At 44.0% G+C, this 14,696-nt stretch overlaps 2 protein-coding genes across 3 annotated transcripts in view; both read right to left on the reverse strand.

The window, feature by feature from the left end:
• Positions 1 to 8,057, reverse strand: part of MLXIP (MLX interacting protein) — a 56,684-nt gene extending 48,627 nt beyond the window's left edge. The window contains exon 1 of one of the 2 annotated variants that reach the window (XM_083418240.1): positions 7,532 to 8,057. In XM_083418240.1, coding sequence (XP_083274366.1) covers positions 7,532 to 8,013 — 482 coding nt within the window. In that variant the 5' untranslated portion in view covers positions 8,014 to 8,057. The remainder of the gene's footprint in view (positions 1 to 7,531) is intronic. The other variant, XM_083418241.1, reaches the window with a different exon arrangement.
• Positions 8,058 to 10,775: 2,718 nt separating this feature from the next.
• Positions 10,776 to 14,696, reverse strand: part of BCL7A (BAF chromatin remodeling complex subunit BCL7A) — a 29,859-nt gene continuing 25,938 nt past the window's right edge. Inside the window, exon 6 of the mRNA XM_083418451.1 lies at positions 10,776 to 14,596. Coding sequence (XP_083274577.1) covers positions 14,522 to 14,596 — 75 coding nt within the window. The 3' untranslated portion in view covers positions 10,776 to 14,521. The remainder of the gene's footprint in view (positions 14,597 to 14,696) is intronic.

Raw genomic sequence — 14,696 nt, forward strand, 5'->3', positions numbered from 1 at the left:
AGTGGTTTAGACCACAATGCCACCTGCGTCCCCTTGGTTCCATGTAAAGAGGCATAGAAACAGGATGTGTATGAGGTACCTAGAGTCTGCAGGCTGAAATCCTACTTTAGGATTCTCTGGATGATCGGGCTGCAAGGAATTCAGGCATGGAACTGTCAACAGCACTTCATCCTAGGCAGGATGCAAACTGATCATCCAGTGCATGTCTCTGTCCTACACAGGACCTTCTGTACATAAAGCATTTTCAACAAACATGTGTCCAACCTGTCCATGAAGATCGCTGAATGAGATTATGCACTGTCTCTAGGAGACTTAGCCCATTGATGAACTGCTCTTACAGAAGGACACAATTTCTACTGTTTAATAGAAAACAATATTTCTGAAGCATACAATCATTTCTTCTTGTTCACTGTTGCCCCTTCTTGGACCCTAAACCACAGAAACGCAGGTCTTTTCATTTCACATGCACTATAAACAAGTCCATAGTTCCAGTAGGAACAGAGATACGGGCCTGACCCACTAAAGACAACTAAAGAATCCCAATATAATGCTCTAAGCTCTTTGGTGAGCAATTGGTAGGTACAAATGTACCCAAAGTAAATAAATGCAACAATAAGCCTAATGCTTGCTTGGCACAGACTCCAACCACTGCAAGGTAGAATGATAAATTTATCATAACCCAAAAACGTAATATGAACAGTGCAATCAACTTTCTTTCCTTTTAGTCAGATCTACTGCTTTCTATTATCTTTTTAAAAATATTTACTACAAATAAAATGCTCTGCTAGTCTTTTAGGCTGCTTCCCAAACCACTTCCTGTGAAAAACTGCCCACTTCAGGGGTTAATGCTTTGTCTGTTAATGACAGATTAATCTCCCAGAGGTAAGCTGGCTAATCAGGCAGGAAAAGTGTCAGTCAATTTTTCCAGCATTACCTTCACCTTCACCAGAAGGAGATAACAAACCACATGATCCAATGGTTGGTTTCATTGTCCTTGCTTTTCTACTGCTGAATCCCCCTTCTGTACATTTTACAGGGCTAAGGTTGGTAAGCTGCTCCTTTTACAGGGTAAAAGATGCAGCATACCAAATCCAGCCTTGTTCCTAAACTGCACACAGGAAAAGGAACAAGAAGAGACTGTTCTTTTTTATCTTACCTACTAGCCTCAAGCTGTAGCAGCCTTACAAATAAGTTCACAAAAATTACCACACACAAAAAAGTCACTACAGTGGTACCTCAGGTTAAGTACTTAATTCGTTCCGGAGGTCCGTTCTTAACCTGAAACTGTTCTTAACCTGAAGCACCCCTTTAGCTAATGGGGCCTCCTGCTGCTGCCATGCCGCCGGAGCACAATTTCCTGAAGCAAAATTCTTAACCTGAGGTACTATTTCTGGGTTAGCGGAGTCTGTAACCTGAAACGTATGTAACCTGAAGCGTATGTAACCCGAGGTACCACTGTAGTTCTATTATTCCACATAGTTCTAAATGCTAGTTATTTATTAACTAGAAGAAAAGGGAAAAGAGACACAATCAGCCTTTGTGATACTACTTCCCTACCAAACTACTTGAAAGCAATTCTTCTTTGCTCCAAGTGACCAGCTGCATGCAAGCAAAACTATCCTACGCAGCTCTCATACTGAAAACCTCCGTAAAGTTGAAGACTTCAGACCAGGACTTCTAAGGCCTGGGAGACCAGATTTGTTTGTACCTGATGGGGGGGGGGGGAATGTGATATTTTCATTCTGTTTATATATTTTATTGTAAGTACAGGATTCAGCTTTGAAATCTACTTCCTTGGAAATTATGTAAAGATAAATTTTAAAAGCATAAGCATAACCTTGAAGCTTCTGTGGGCAGCAACAATTGGGCACGACAAGTTATCAACGTTCGTTTCGGAGCCATTGGCCTTTTAGCTCTGAAGAATTTGTTTCCAAATAAAAATGTAAAGGTAGCGGGGGGAGGAGTGAGAGTAAAGTAAATGTGCCTTTTTCTGCACATGTTGAACAAATAAAAAACTGACATGGTAATATTATATTACAACAATGTCAATGGTTGGTATGCAAACCTGTGAAGAGTCTACATATCCTTACCCAGTGAATGTTGATCCAATTAAAGTCTTTTACCCATTTTCTAATTTCCTGGAATACGACGATAGAAGCTGCAACAGCAAAGGGTCTGTACTAAGAAACTATTGTGGCATATGCTTCTGTGGACAACAGGCCACTTCCATAAGTTGCATGAAGTGTTATCCTGAGTGATATATGTGTGTGTGTGTGTGTGTGTGTGTGGTTTGAATTTCATTTTCTTATGACCATGGCTATAAGCAATTAGTCTTTAAGGTGCCCCAATGCTTGTTCCCACCCTGCCCTGCCCCACCCCCAATATTAAGAATTTTCTGGGAAGTTATGCATTTCATTTTTTTAACCCACCCTCACAGCACTGAAATCAACAACAATAATCATAAATAATAATTTCACACTTCATTTTAACCCAAAATTTATAGGAGCTAGGTTTTGTTGATATCCTGGTCTGGGCAACCTCAACAAACAAGATTCAGAGGGCTTACACTGATTAATCCCAGTGTTAACATCATTCCTAAAATATAACCATCAGCCACACATCTATCTTAAGCAAAGTCTCCTTAACAGATAAGATCGCCTCCAAAGCACGCAAATAGATCAACAAAGTAATTTCTGCTCGCTATATGAACCTGGTTCACTTTGGCCACCTCATGAGAAGAGAAGACTCACTGGATAAGACCCTGATGTTGGGAAAGAAGGGGAGAAGGGGACGACAGAGGACGAGATGGTTAGACAGTATTCTCGAAGCTACAAACATGAATCTGACCAAACTGCGGGTGGCAGTGGAAGACAGGAGTGCCTGGCGTGCTCTGGTCCATGGGGTCACGAAGAGTCGGACACGACTGAAAGACTAAACAACAACAACATATGAACCTGGTACATTACTCTACCTCAGTATAGGCTTCTGTTTGCTACATATTCTAAAAAGAGCTTACCCAAATCACAAACAATGTTTACACACCTGTGTTAAGAACAAGAAGGGGAAACATTCCAACAATATTTTGTGTCACTTAAACATTACTTTGCCTCTAGCACTCTTTTTCCACAATAGGAGGGAAGGGAGTAGTAACACAATTTCTATGCATGCACAGTTTGGGTAAATTTGAAGTTAACAGAATCCTTCACAAAATAGCTTGCAAGTTTTCATTTAACTGAGGGAGAATCGCTGTTGCAAAGCATTGTGAGACTGTGCACGCCTACAGACACCTATCTAATCCGGATCAGTCACAATCTTTGATCCTGTTGTGATACTTTGATCTTTAGGCAGTGAAGGCAAGGAGAACAAAATGTTCCTGCAATACTTTGTAGAGGTAGATGAAATACTTTCTAGGTCTCATTACTGTAGCAGAATGAATTTAGCACACAATGCACAATTTGTGTACTACAGTACTAGCTTAGAAAAATGAAACATGTCCCTCCTACAACAGGGCAGTTTCAGGGCAGCCCTAATAGTCCACCTGACACACTGTATTTTGGTATTATTGAAAGCAAGTTTGCTTTGTAACTCACTGCCTGGAAAGCAGCCCCACAAACTGGTCTTGAACATCAGAGCAGCACTGCTGGATCAGGCCAAAGGTCTACCTAGTCCAGCATCCCTTTCCCCATAGTGGTCAGTAAGACGGCTATGGGAAGCCCCCAAAGGGACCATGTGTGGAACAGCACTCTCTTGCTCATGGTCCTCAGCAACTGGTATTCAGAGGTAGGCTGCCTCTAATGCAGAACACAGCCATTATGACTAGTAGCCCTCCAGAGGAGGGCAACCAAAATGGTCAAAGGCCTGGAAACGATGCCTTATGTGGAACGGCTAAGGGAGCTGGGCATGTTTAGCCTGTAGAAGAGGAGGTTAAGGGGTGATATGATAGCCATGTTCAAATATATAAAAGGATGTCACATAGAGGACGGAGAAAGGTTGTTTTCTGCTGCTCCAGAGAAGAGGACACGGAGCAATGGATCCAAACTACAAGAAAGAAGATTCCACCTAAACATTAGGAAGAACTTCCTGACAGTAAGAGCTGTTTGACAGTGGAATTTGCTGCCAAGGAGTGTGGTGGAGTCTCCTTCTTTGGAGGTCTTTAAGCAGAGGCTTGACAACCACATGTCAGGAGTGCTCTGATGGTGTTTCCTGCTTGGCAGGGGGTTGGACTCCATGGCCCTTGTGGTCTCTTCCAACTGTATGATTCTATGATAGCCTTATCCTTCCTGAACTTGTCTCGTCTCTTTTTAAAACCATCTCCATATCTTGTGATTGCAATGTGTGAAGAATTGCTTTTTGTCTGCTCCGAATCTCCTGCGGGAAGAGCAACTTTTATCCACTTCCTTCACACCATGCACACAGACCTTTATAGTGGCTGCACACATTCCTTAGTTCTCTTTCTCCAGAGCCCCAAACATAAACTTTCCTTGCAAGGAAGTTCACCAGTCCCTTCATAGCCCTTTTCCACACCCTGTTTTTCTAGCTAGATTACTGGTTTATGCGCCAGCTCCAACTTCTGAAACAGACAGTCTAATGGCAGACTTTAAAAAAAAGCAAGCAGGCACTGTTTTAAAGTTATAAAAAGTTTGCTCATAGTAGTATGACAACAGACCTTCTGTGCAGGCAACAGAATGCTGAACAAGACAGGCCTTGGTCTACTCCAACAGGGCAGCTCTTGCATTTGTTACCACATCCAATTAGCTTAGCACAAATTTACATTGCAATGTTGAGCAAATCATGTTCCTGAGGCAAGACTAGGAGAATTACCCAAGAAAAAACAGACTGTAATGTAAATTCCCGAAAGTTGTTTCCATTCTCTCATGGAATTCTGGACCTCTATCAACATAGCTTTTGACACTTCAATCTCTCAATTAAAAGAATTAATGCATACAAAGGAAAAAGCATGGTAAAGAGAAAGCACACTCTTTTCTTGCAATGGGCAAAATAGGAGTGGAAACCAAAACAACATGCTGACTTGGAGGAGCTTGAGATTTTCCACCATAAACTTACTTTTATAGCTCTTTCTGCAAAGAAGATTTGCCGTTAACTACTTTGGCTAATTTGGGGTCACACCCAAAGACAATTGTTGATACGTACTTGAAAACTGCTACCATGCAAAAGAAGACGGAATCTCACATTCTTTGCAACACAAATTCAGTACATTTTTTTAACGTCTCCTGCTACACTAAATCAGCCCCCACTTGCCCCTCTCACAAGCCTCCAGAGCAGGCTTCCTCAACCTCGGCCCTCCCGATGTTTTTGGCCTACAACTCCCATGATTCCTAGCTGGCAGGACCAGTGGTCAGGGATGATGGAAATTGTAGTCTCAAAACATCTGGAGGGCCGAGGTTGAGAAAGCCTGCTCCAGAGAATACAGGCTTCCTCTCCAGTGCAACACATCTTCGCCTCACAGTTCCTGGGTAGTTAGAGCAGGCATAGGCAAACTCGGCCCTCCAGATGTTTTGGGACTACAACTCCTATCATCCCTAGTTAACAGGGCCAGCAGTCAGGGATGATGGGAGTTGTAGTCCCAAAACATCTGGAGGGCCGAGTTTGCCTATGCCTGAGTTAGAGCCTTAGACTTGAATCTGAATGCCCCTACTCAAGCACAATTTGAATATGATGTTAGGACAGGCACCATCTCTATAGGTCTCCGTCCCTTACTTTTTATGACATGCATTGTTTTTACGTGTCTATATAGGGAGGGTTGTTCAGCTAATAAGGGTGAGGGGATTATGGAGCTGGGGACCATGGATTTTATGAAAGTCCCCCCATTGCCTTCTCCGCTGCTCAGCAACTGCCACTGCTAACCTACCTCACAGGGTTGCTATGAGGATAATCCTACCTCATAAGGGCTGAGTAGGGGGCAACCATGCTCCAAGTCTTTACAGGAAGGGTGGGATTTATTTTTTAAGCATTTATATTAATAGCATTAATCAATGGTGCAGAAGAATGGAAGCACAGCTCCATGACTTTTTTCTGAACACGGTAAATGATATCATGTGACAGAGGGCAATTGGCAGGCAAGGGAATGAGGTGATGATGAGGCTTCCAAGTTTTAACTACTTTTTGTAACACATTAGCACAGAGGAAGTGAGAGCATGAGAAAAATAATCAAGCCGAGACTGGACTCCAATTCCCATCAGCCCTAGCTAGAAAGAGTAACAGCTGAGGATGGTGGGGATTGCAGTCCCTGGCGTTCTTTGTACAGGCATTCACAATGTGCTCCTACGCTGAAAATTTACCACAGCATGGCATCTGGTATCCATTTATAACCAACGTTTTGATACATAAGCACTCTATGAAGTAGTGAGCACCCTATTAATACAAAAAAGCACACTCAATCAATCAGAACAAAAAAACCCAGTAAAATCGCTTCCCAAGATTAGGACACCCCATGCCCAGTGCTTGCCCAGTGACATGGTTAACTCTTCTCCACAGGAGTTGCACGCAGGGCGGCAGCACTCTGGACTCTGTGCTGGAGGGGTGGCATTAGAAGGAGATGCTCTCACCAACCCTATCTGCCTTCTGCACACACATCCACTCACAAGCAAGGCCCATTATCTCCAAACAGACTTTGGTGGGCCAGTAACCATTTCTCAGCCTAGCCTACCGCACAGCTGCTCATTCGACCACTTCAACTGGCACTACTGTAGGTGCCACTTAATACTTGTTTAAGGCAGCAGCACCTAAACTTTGGAACTCCCTGCCTATTGAGATCAAGCAGGCGCTTTGATCTCTGACTGCGGAGGCTAATAAAAACATGGCTGCTTAGACAAGCCTATCTGGATGCTTAAAAGGTTGAGGTGATTTTAATCTACTTTTAGGATTTTAACTTTTGTACGTTTTCACAGTAGCGTCGTGAGTTTTCCCTCGGTTTTACCTTTCGTAAACCGCTTTGCAAAAGAAAGAAACTTAACTGTGGAGCTGGGCTTAAATCTTATGAGATAAAATAAATAATCACCACCAGGTTGTTGTGAGGATCAAATTGGGGCGCCTTCGAGAAAAGGTGGCTGGAAACTAGACAACAAACAAACCGAAGCTTTCTCCAACTAGCCAAAATAAGATCAGTAGCAGTAGTAAATAACAGACGCTCCGAGGGTCCCTATTTTCCCAGATTTACAGAAGCCATCCTGATTTCTGATTCGATCCCGCAATGACCCTCTTTTCCTCAGGACATCCCTATTTTCATAGGGAAAACGTTGGAGGGTCTGGAGTTATGGGACCCCCTGAGCCAAGCCCATAAGTAACTATGCACCCTTCAGAAGGCAGGTTTCTCTCATTTAATGTTTTATTAACATTTTTATATGTGTTGGAAGCTGCCCCGAGTAGCTGGGGAAAACCAGTCGGGTGGGCGGGGCATTTATTATTTATATTTATATTGTTGCTGCTGCTGTTGTTATTATTATTATTATCACCCCTCTTTCCACCCGAGGGTATGAAATGCGGGCGGCCTTCCCCGGCGCCCCCTCCTCACCTGTAGGCGAGGCTCATGCACTCGAAGAGCTTGGTGAGCGAGGCGTCGATGCTGAGGCGGCCTCCCCCGCCGCCCTCGCCCGCCGCGCCGCCTCCCCCGCCGGCCCCCGCGGCCGCGCCGAAGCGGTACGTCTGGCAGGTCTGCTCGTTGACGGTGTCGAAGTCGTAGCCCTTCTTGGGCGGGTGCTCGCTGTGCGGAGACGACACCATGAAGTGGCCCGAGTGGATGATCTGCGCCGCGACGCCCGAGCGCTTGCCCGGCGCCCGCCGCCGCCCGCCCCCGGGGGGGCCCACCACGCCGCAGCGCCCGCGAGGGGCCGCCGCCGCCGCAGCGCCGCCGCCAACCTCGTCCTCGCTGTCCTCCGACGAGGAGAGCCCGGCCGCCTCCGCCCGCCGCGACAGGGGCGCCGCGGCCCCCGGGGCGGGAGAGGCCGCCTCCAGCCCCGGGAAGCGGCCCGCCCGGAGGAACACGCCGGCCGCCATCGCAGAGCAGCTGAAAGAGGGCCGCCCCCGCCGGCTCTGTCTGCCCCGTCAGGCCCGGCGCGGCCGAGTGGAGCTCCTCGGCCGGCCCGCCCCGCCGTTACCGCCTCCCTCCCCGCTTGGCCCCGCCTGCCGCCTCCGCCGCCACCTCGGCCGGGCTGGGAAGGGGCGGAGCGGGGCGCCTGGGAGCCTCGTCGGCTGTGCGCGCCCTGCTGCTCGGCCTCGTTCCTGTCAGGCGGCGAGTCCTCGCCTCACGCAGCAAGGCGGCCGAGAGGGATTTGTTTTATTTATTAGACTTGCGTATGCCGCCCTTGCTCTCAGGGCGGCTCACAGCACACAAACACAAGAGGGAAACGAGAACAAAGCCGACCCATTACCTCCCCGCCCCCAAAGCAGTGGCGTAGCGTGGGGGGTGCAGGGGGGCCGGCCGCACCGGGCGCAACATCTGGGGGTTAGGGTTAGGGGGCGCAAATTACTTGCCTTGCCCCAGGTGCTGACAACCCACGCTACGCCACTGCCGCAAAGCCAGCCAGAAGCACATTTGCAACTCCCAGAAAAGCGACTGTAGATGGAAGCAGGCGGCTTGAAGCCACACTTGCCAGCTGGGGGGGGGGGGGGGAGCTTGAATAAATTATGTTTTTTTGGGGGGGTAAACTCAGCCCCACATAACCGAGCATATGAAATGGTGCGCACACCCCATTTGAATGGCAAAGTCCATCAACTGGGGGGGGGGGCGGCCCCCTCAAATATTACCGTATTTTTCGCTCTATAAGACGCACCAGACCATAAGACGCACCTAGTTTTTGCAGGAGGAAAAAAAGAAAAAATAATATTCTGAATCTCAGAAGCCAGAACGGCAAGAGGGATCGCTGCGCAGTGAAAGCAGCGATCCCTCTTGCTGTTCTGGCTTCTGGGATAGCTGCGCAGCCTGCATTCGCTCCATAAGACGCACACACATTTCCCCTTACTTTTTGGGAGGGAAAATGTGAGTCTTATAGAGCAAAAAATACGGTATATTGGAATTGGCTTCTATGCTTGCCAGCAGCCCCACTGAAATAGGAGGACACGCAGCGTTACAACCTTTGAAGCATATTCGAAGCAGTGTCTTTCCCGCAGAGAATCCTGGGCACTGTAGTTTACCCCTCATGGGGTCGCAGCTCCCAGCAAGCCTTAAGCAAACTACCATGCCCAGAGCTCTTTGAGGCAGGGAGGGGAGAATGTGCATGCAGAATGTGCTAACTTAGCACCATCAATTTTAATGGGTTTGCTCAAAGTATGACTTTGGCCCCATCCGCATCATACATTTGAAGCTCTGTGATTCCACATTAAAGTTACAGCTCTCTTTCTCTCACCTCCCCGCCCCCCATAATTCTGGAAACTTTGTGAAAGGTGCTGGAAATGGTTCGGAGACCCGTTTCCCTCCCAGAGCTACAATTTCCAGAGTGGTTTAAGTGTCAGCCCCACTTTCCAGGAAACTGGGAAATTAGCCCTGGAAAGGAACTAGGGGTGTCCTAATCACTCTCAGCACCCTTCACTACAGCTCCCAGAATTCTCTGGGGGAACACTTTAACATGGAATCATAGCACCTTTAATGCACTGTGTGAATGTTGCTTTAGTAAGACACAACCCAGCCAGATTAAAAAAGACACCAGCTAAATTATAACACAGGAAGGTTGTTGGCCTAGGGCAGAAGATCCTATGGGTGGGGGCTAAGCTATCTTGCCTGGCCAAAGAATACCATCTATTTTCTTTCTGCTGTGTGAATAGGTCCTGGTGCCATTATGAATGTGGAAAGTGCTTTTATTTGTAGTATTTAAATTATCATTATTTTATTGTATTTTTTATTGTGAATCACCCTGAAGTATGCTTGTGTGAAGCATATAAAACTTATAAAACATATAAAACTTAAATAAAATACAGTGGTGCCCCGCAAGACGAATGCCTCGGAAGACGAAAAACTCGCAAGACGAAAGAGTTTTCCGTTTTCTGAGTTGCTTCGCAAGACGGATTTCCCTATGGGCTTGCTTCGCAAGACGAAACGTCTTGCGCCTTTTTTTAAAAAACCGCCAATGCATTCGAAACCGTCAATACGCATTGGTGCTTCGCAAGACGAAAAAACTTGCAGAACGAATTAATTTCGTCTTGCGGGGCACCACTGTATTTAAGTGTCTCACTAGGAGGAGTGGTGTTGGCAAAGCAACCTCTTCCAGTTGTCAAGAAGTTTGTGCCACAACTCATGGGACAGTATTCCACAGAAGCGGCTTTGTTAAGTCTATTTGCAGCAAAAAGGAAAGGGACATAGTGGCTTAGAGCACCTCAAAGGGTAATTTATTAAAGCACCAGTTTTAGTCCCCCAAAGCTTTCAACACAAAAGACTTGTCAGCCTGCCAAGGTGCCACAAGACTTTGAGTGATCTGTACCACCAACCTACAGATAGTCTTATAGGCCTGCTCAACACTGAGAACCTAGGTATGTTTACTCAGAAGTCCCATTGGGATAAATGCCTTACTATCAAGTGCTTAGACTGCAGGAAACTGCCTTAATGTAGCTAGACCACAGGCCCATCTAGCTCAGTTAACCATCTACAGAATGGCACCAGCTTTTCAGACCAGGTTCCTTCCCAGCCCAACATTCTAGGACATTCTGGATGCAAATAATGTTGCTGTATGTTGCTTTCTACAGTCCTTTCCTAAAGCACGTGAAAGCTATCACACTCAAACTTTTGAATCAACTAATTTCTTATTCAAAAGATTGTTCACACAGCATTTTGTGTTGTGACTTTAAAGTTTATTTTTTTAATGAAACCATTGTACATTGTACAAACCATAGCTACTGATGGAATAAATAAGTGAAAAATGATACTGCTGTACAGCACACAAAATCATTAAGATGGAAAAACAATTAGGTAATGAAATAAACCCACAAAATTCTTTACACCTTCTAGCAGGGCTTTAGATATAAAGAACATTCTAAAACATGACAATGTTTCTGTATGAAGCAAGCTACCACAAAAGCCAGTAATTTTTATGCTGCCTCACCGATTGGTTGTTGTTGTTGTTGTTAAGTGCCAGCACTTTTTGGAATGTTAACAACTATTCCCCCACCCATAAGAACTCCAAAATGAACAGTTCTGCTATAAAATGTTTTGACTGTGTAAATTGCCCAGCTAGAAGGCCTCACCCCATAACCCACAAAGATCCTTGCTAGCTTATGTATACAGATGTAGTTTGAGAGTAACTGAGGGTCCAAATGCCCAGTGTGTCGATAAGGAAGCACTTCTTGATATTCACGCTATTTCTAAAAAAAATGTCAGATTCAACCCACCAACCACTGATGCTGCATGACCTCCACTGAAATGAGCACAGATTGCACAGCTGTGTGTGTGGTGGACCCCGTCTATTGCCTGCCTGAGAATTTCCAGTCACTGAGATGCAAGATGTGTTGACTCACCCTCTCTCCTCTCCTCTTCCCCACTGCTATCAGTACAGGCTTTTCCATGCAAGCCCATAAAACAAAATCCCTAAAGATGGCAGCAAACCAAGAAGCTGGGCCCAGTACCAAATCTCAAAGCTTGCAAGATCCCTTCCTTGCTGGTTGAATTTAAACTATAACTTTCAAGCATTAAAAATGTGTTTTAACTGCACATCCAAATGGCCTATCAAAAGGCAGTTACCGTGTGCACGTTTTTAAATTTCTGCATACCAAACAGAATCAAGATCCTCCTCCATACGGATAAAAGGGTGCAGACTGACACTAATGGGTGCAAGGAGTCCAATTCCATTTGCTTTTTCCAACCCCTATTTGTTGACAGAGGATTCAAATATCTAACGTTGCAAATCAAAGCAGAGCCACTAACCACTGTGGTTATGCTGGCTTTCTTTTTCTTGAGTCATGGAATAGCAAAATGACTGCACACTTCATCAAAGGCTACTGCCACCCATCTTTCATTTGCAGGTCTCAATTCACAAGTCAAGCACAAGCAAGCCCAACTGAAAGACGCTGGGAATTGTGTGGCGGCAGCAGGCCTTAGTGAATGGCTGACACATAACTGAAGAAAGAAAGTACAGTAGGAATTAAGAAGCCAGTTTCATCACGAAGCTTATCAGTGTCAGTAATGCCAATAAACATTTCTACCTAATGAAAAAAATTGAGGTATTTTAGTGCTATTTATATTTTATTAAGTACAGGATTCAGCTCTGAAATTTAAAAAGCCTATCTACTTCCTTGGAAACTGTGTAAAACAAATCAAAAACACACAACCACAAAATTGAAGCTTCTACAGACAGCAACTACTGGGCATGACAACATATCAACAGTGGTTTCCAACCCACTGACATTTTAGCACTGATCAATTAAAAGCTACATAATTACAATTTTTTAAAGTTCAAAAATATATTTGTCTATGTCATAGATCAGCCAATATGTTTTCAAAAAACGAACCCTGGTTAAATATGGTTTTAATGTCCATACCGATTGCCATTTAACCAGTCATAACCCACATTTCTGAAGCAGATACACAATTCAAGGGGTGGGGAAATCAGTTTACCATTTATGTATACTGTGCAAATATAACACCTCTTTCTGATATTAAATGAATTTTGTGATCGAAGCACAAAGAGACTTTGGAGGGAGCACACTGCTTTCATGAACAATTTGCAACCAATTTTAATTTTGATGAGATGTAAAATGTTTATTTCAACATAAAAAATATATCAGCCTTGAGTGTATAGCCAGTTTCTTTGCAGCTTAACAAATGTTGTGATGGAAGGTCAGAATTGGCACCTCCACCTCTTCTAACTTTTCTCGGAATTCATTGCAAATGCAATACAGTAGTTAAAGCTCAAGCCATTTTCACCGCTGGAGAAATCAGAAATAAAGCTAAGTGACTTTTATGCAGTGTTTTGATTGGAGGCAGGTTTGTTTTCCTTTTAAAAAAAGGTCACCCAGTACTTCCATTATAAATTAAATGCAACCACATTTACAGCTGCAGGTTGCAGTTTCGTAGTTATCAAGACGCATTGCTTCCTTATGCCACCTCTGTGTTTAAGGGCTCAACACCTCTTTAGATGTGCAAAACATAACAAGACTAACCCATCAAGTTCTAGTCACAATTAAGCCCCATTGGGAATGTCTAAAATGTTACAACTAAAGTTGCACTGATTTCAAAAGGAATTAGTCACGACTGTGTGGTTCTACTGGAGATTACAAGTAGCATCAAAGCATCTGATATGGATAGATGGTTCAGCATATTCAATGGCCATGTAGCATGGATAAGATTGACACAGTGCCTCCTGCCAAGTCAAACATGCAAGAAATAAAACTGAACTTTTTAAAAACTGAGAGATGTCTGAAGAAGAGATTATGGAAGTAACAAGACTGCATTTACAAGCTACTCTTGAAAGAAAAGTAAGCCGCAAGTACAGTATTGCCTGGAGTATCAGTAAACTGATTGTAAAAGAACAGTACAATGAAATTCATTCCAATCAAAACTACATCTGTCATAACACATATGCCTATTTGTACCTGTATTTATAGTTGACCCACTTTTTAAAAAAGACTCTGATAAAGTTATCTACATCTAGTACTTAAAACGCATAATTTGCTTCAATACTTTTCCAAACCAGCACCAATTTAAGTAAACAGCAGAGCATGTTCACTTTAGGTATATCTGTTTTAAAAGACTACATTATTCAGCCAAGGGGAGGCATGCCACCAGGAAATTATTCAAAGCTATGTTACTGTGTAACTTGCATGCATTTCTGTGGAGGTTTCCAGAAGAGGGTCTTGGTGGCTCAAGTTGGTGCATTAAAAATAAGTCATCCCCGTGGATGCAGAAAAATCAAGTGTCAGCTGCATGGTTCTCTCTGGACTCCAACAGTGAAAATGGCTTCCTGATTTCTCTCACAATAGCTCTTATGTTAAAATAGTAAGCACCAGGGTATAAAATAGAAACAAACAAACAAACACAATGAAAAGTTTCCTATATGGCATTGTACAAACCGTAGGCCACTCTGCAGAGGAGAGAACTGTCAAAAACAAGTTTAAAAAATTAGCACTGGTTTTGTTTTTTTGTTTTGGAACACAAGGCACACACAAAAAAAAGAAAAAAGCAGACATCACATCAGAAGGATGAACTTCACATGAGAAGACCTGACCTGTACCATCCTTAAATATCTTATAATGTTAAATAGAGAATGTGATAAAATACAGCAGCAACATAATTGTAATTTTGACATTAGAAACAGTGCGTAGACCCCTCCTGAGTTGTTTACTCCAACCATTTCAGAGACAGTAACTTAAATTCTCAACGTTTTGCTTCACAGAAAAGAAAAGTTTTCAGTGTCTGAAGAGATTATGCCTTTGCTTGGTTTCTTGGATTTTTGCTTGGTAACTTGAAAAGTTTATAGGAGTTCTGTCCTCATCCAAGAGAATATACGTAAATATGGTTGTTCTATATAATTTAGCCCACTGATGTACCTTACATAAAAACTGGCCAGGAAAAATCTAGTGTCTATATTTCATCAATGTTTTGTTGAGAGGGAGCCTCTACTTTCATCTTTTTAGAAGGTGGCACTCCTTCAGAGTCCTTAACGGGAGGAGAGAGAAAAGAAGAATCAGCATCAGTACTGAATAAAAGCATAATAATGTTATTGTGTGCTCCAGAGGTACAAGACAACCCCAGGAAG

The sequence above is a fragment of the Podarcis tiliguerta genome (genome assembly GCF_965153285.1).
Source record: "Podarcis tiliguerta genome assembly, chromosome: 16".
NCBI lineage: Eukaryota > Metazoa > Chordata > Lepidosauria > Squamata > Lacertidae > Podarcis > Podarcis tiliguerta.